This window comes from Mesitornis unicolor, unplaced genomic scaffold (genome assembly GCF_000695765.1).
Source record: "Mesitornis unicolor isolate BGI_N332 unplaced genomic scaffold, ASM69576v1 scaffold8532, whole genome shotgun sequence".
Taxonomy (NCBI): domain Eukaryota; kingdom Metazoa; phylum Chordata; class Aves; order Mesitornithiformes; family Mesitornithidae; genus Mesitornis; species Mesitornis unicolor.
Window position 1 is genome coordinate 12,773 of NW_010168461.1, and position 3,888 is coordinate 16,660.

The window sequence follows — 3,888 nt, forward strand, 5'->3', positions numbered from 1 at the left end:
CAGCTCTTGTCTTTTTCCAGCTTTCTCAAAGCTGCTGCCAGCCAGGAAAGCCCATCTCTCTGGCACAGCATGGAGGGCCGAGTCAGCCGGCCCTCTTGCACCCTGTCCTTCACTTGTCCTCTCCTGGGCTGCCCCACACCACCTGCATCGTAGTTGTGTGCCTGTGCCACGCTCCTGTTGCCCTCCTTTATTCCTTCAATTCCTTGTTCTTACACAGGGAGGAGGAAGGAGGGAAGTTGCTGGCAGCCAACCTCAAGGCTCACCAAGAGGTTCATAACTCATCCCTCAGTCTCGCTGAGGGATGCTTTGCCCAGAGCTGACAGATGGTCCTTACTCTGCTGTGGACATTGGAATACTTGGCCATCTCTCTGCAGGCTTTACTGCTGGAGCCAGGAGCTTGCCATGGCTGGAGCAGATATTTCAGACACACATTCCTGAGCACCTATAAAAAGCCCTGACATCAGGAGAAAAAAAGTCTCTAGTAGTCTCCCTAATCAATTCCTGTATTTTTTTATCAGTGATGTTGCCCTGGGCAATTTTGTTTTGGACATCAAGGGCCTCAGGGTAGGCAACCTCTCTTCCCCTTCTTGGTGACTTGCCCTCTCGGTGATACCCTCTCTGCGTGGGGTGCCCTGCCATACAACCTTGGGAAGGGAAGACTCCATTTTGCTAAGAGGTGCTTGAGGGCTCAGCTTCCTGCACTTTATTTTCTACTTCTCGAGTAGCTGACTGAGAAACAGCCTGCTGGGGAGGTCAGGGTGTGCAAAACTCAGGCCAGAGCTATGAGAGGCACCTTGAGACATGAAACGTGTCTACCTGGTCTCCTGAGAATGACTCTGTTTTATGTGCTGTAATGCTAATGCTGCTATGAAGCCTCATTAGTGCTCTGACTCATCGGTCAAGGGGTAGCATTGTGCATCCCAGGCACATCCCATAACCCCTCCAGCTGTCCCCTGTAATGAATACATGATAGGGGACCACGGCTGGTACAGCTGATAATGAATAGAGGGGTTAGCCAAGGTTAACCACTCGCATCCGCTGTTTGCATTGCCACCCTTTTCTCTGCTGCTTTGTTCTCCGTGCTAAGGGGAGCTTATTTAAGAGGGCGGTTGCTGGTGATACCTCTGCTGCCCGGTTCCCTGTGGGAAGTGGCCCAGGATGAGCTGCCAGAGAGGTCACAGAGGTCTCAGCTCTCTCCTGCCTCTGACACCCACCAATCCAGCCCAAAACCTCTCCCCTGAAGGCTGATGTATGTGGCCAGCAGCAGAGACCTTCACAACACACCATTCACATCTACCTGCCTTTGAGGTTCGCAGCAGCCAACTGGGGACAGGGGTGGCCCAGGAGGTCCCTTAGGGGCTCAGGTAGTGAAAGGATTAACATCTATGTTGTCCCGATAACCCAGATACAGTCGTATCCCCTCCCCCTGCCTTTCTGTCCTTTGTCTGAGTGGCAAGAGGGAGGGAGAGCTGCAAACAGCTCACCACAACCCAGCTTCCAGCCAGGAAAGGCTATTTAACCCCCATGTAACACATGAATGGCCTCTCATTGCAGTTCTTCTCCCATTTGGCATGAGGCTGTCCCGCTCTGGCTGGAGGCAGCGATCCACATGTGCGTCTCACCTCAGCCCCTTCCACCCGTTTGGCCCTGGACACATGGTCCCACTCCCTGCAGACATGGAGCAGGGAGGTGAGACAGGTTCGAAGCCTGAAGGCAGCTGGCAGGAGCAGGCCCTCGACAGGTTATGCCAGGTCTCTAGGAAGAAAAGCAAGCGGCTGCTTCAGTAGCACAGCCTCCCTGGGGCTTGCAAGCATTAGGATCTGCTCCTTGCTTCAGATTTGCAGAGCTGTGGACTGAGCATCTCACCACTGGAAAAAACGCTTTCCCCCCTCAGTTTCTGTGATGACCCCAGGACATTTCTCCCAGCGGTGCAGGGCAAAGGCCAAGCCGTGCCGGATGCATTGCCTGACCTCAGGGTGCAGAACGAAGCCATTCTTCTCACCAGATATTTTTGCCTGGCCTGAGGGTCACCAGGCATTTTGACTGAGGCAGGGAACCTCATCCCAGCCCTTTGGGCTGCCACAGCCTTCCCAGTAGCAGCCTTCCTTCCCCTCAGCGCTCAGCAGAGGGCTTGGGCAGGAGCCTGGCTCTGCCAGGGCCGCAGTAAAATCTAGGGCAGTGTGTGCTGAAGCCTCTCTGGAGATGCCGGAGCTGGAGGTGAAGAGGCTGAGCACGTCCCCAGCCCAGCCACCGCAGGGTTAGATGCTCGCCTCAGCCCAGCGTGTACCCTTAGTGGTGCTCTTTACCCCGTACCCCAACTCGCCACCTGGGCAGCATGGCTGTATCACAAGGCGAGAGGATGCTGAGCATCCCTGAACCAGGGTCCCTGTGTCACCTCAGCTGCCTGTCCCCCTGCCCTCTTGTCCACTGGCTCCCTGCCTGCCTGCCGGCTCCTGCGCAGATGGCCAGGTAGCAGCACAGGACATCCTCGCTGCCCCTACAGCGACTGCCTGTCACTGGAAAGGGACAAGCCAGCCGATGAGCAGCTTGTGGGCTTTCTCCAGCCCTGGACCAGCTGGGATTATCTCTTTCTTTCAGAGCAGCCCCTGGCGCCAGCTACTCCCCATCAGCACCACAACCAGCCCGCTCCTTCTTCTTCATGCCAGACTGCTGCCACCGAAAGGAGAAAAAAAAAAGGAGAGAAGACAAAGCCAGGATGGATTTCCTCCCCGTTGCCCATCGGGGTTATTCCTCCCCCATGGACGGAGCTGGGCAGCGTGGGGACACAGCAGAAGGTGCCTCACAAAAAGCCCCGGCGGCGTCCCTCCGGCATCGCCCAGCCCTACCAAGCCCAGAGCATCCTACCTTTGAACATGAAGCTTCCTTTGTCTCCGAATCCTCTACCAAGGGGGTGGGTCTCCCCCCACTTTTCTAGCCTGACGCTGACGCGGCGCGGTGGGCTACGACGAGGCTCCTCTTTTACCGCTCTCTTTCTTCCCTGTGTCCTTTTTCTCCCCCCCCTCCTTCCCCTCCTTCTCCAGTGGCTATTTCAGCGGAGCGGGGATGCTGGTGCTGCTCCTGCTGCCATCGTCATGTGACCTGAATATTAAACATCGCCGCAAAATCTTCCCCCCCGTGCACCCTCCCCCGGCTCCATCCCAGGCCCCCGCCAGCCTCCCCGTCTGGGTGGGCACGGCTGCGGGGATGGCAGGGCCGCCGCCGATGGACACCCCCGTGTCCCAGAGGGACCCCCCCTAGCACACCCACACCCCTCCTCCCTCCGCACAGGCCTTTTCTTGCTCCTTTCCCTCCCAATTCTCCAGCGGTTTCAGCATCTCTGCTTGTTTAGGGAGGGGGATCTTTAACCCTTTGTGGGGGCTGAGAAAGGGCGCTCTCTCTCCCTAGATATTTATTGGGTTCAGGGGATTGCAAGGCCTCCTTCTGCTTTCCTGGAGGGAGGGAGGAAATTGGGAATGTTTTGGCTCTTCAAAAGCGATTTGCCCTTCAGCTCTGCTTGCGGAGGCGTGAGAAACCTTTTCTCCTCCGGCACCGTGATTCCTGGCCGTCAGCCCATGGTGCAGAGGCAGAGTAAGTGCCGTTCCCACTCAGTGTGTGTGTACGTACATGTGTGCACACATGTGCACGTACACGTGTGTGTAAGCATGTGGGGAGCAGGGAGGGGTCCCATCCATGGGCCATGTCGGGGTGCACAGATCACATGCCTCCGTGCCCTGAAAAGGCATCTGTGCTTGGCGGTGCCTGCCTGCATGTGTCCAGCGGATGTGTTTGTGCCTGGAGAGCCCCTGGCTCTGGCAGGTGCCCCTGGCTGCTGGCACCTTTTGGAAGGGGATGTCCCTTCTTCACTCTGCATTTCCTTCTCCTATGGTT

General features: G+C 56.9%; 1 protein-coding gene across 1 annotated transcript in view; it reads right to left on the minus strand.

Moving 5' to 3' along the window:
- SEPT3 (septin 3) overlaps positions 1 to 3,075 on the minus strand; it is a 12,207-nt gene extending 9,132 nt beyond the window's left edge. Inside the window, exon 1 of the mRNA XM_010179020.1 lies at positions 2,866 to 3,075. Coding sequence (XP_010177322.1) covers positions 2,866 to 2,875 — 10 coding nt within the window. The 5' untranslated portion in view covers positions 2,876 to 3,075. The remainder of the gene's footprint in view (positions 1 to 2,865) is intronic.
- Between the last annotated feature and the right edge of the window lie 813 nt (positions 3,076 to 3,888).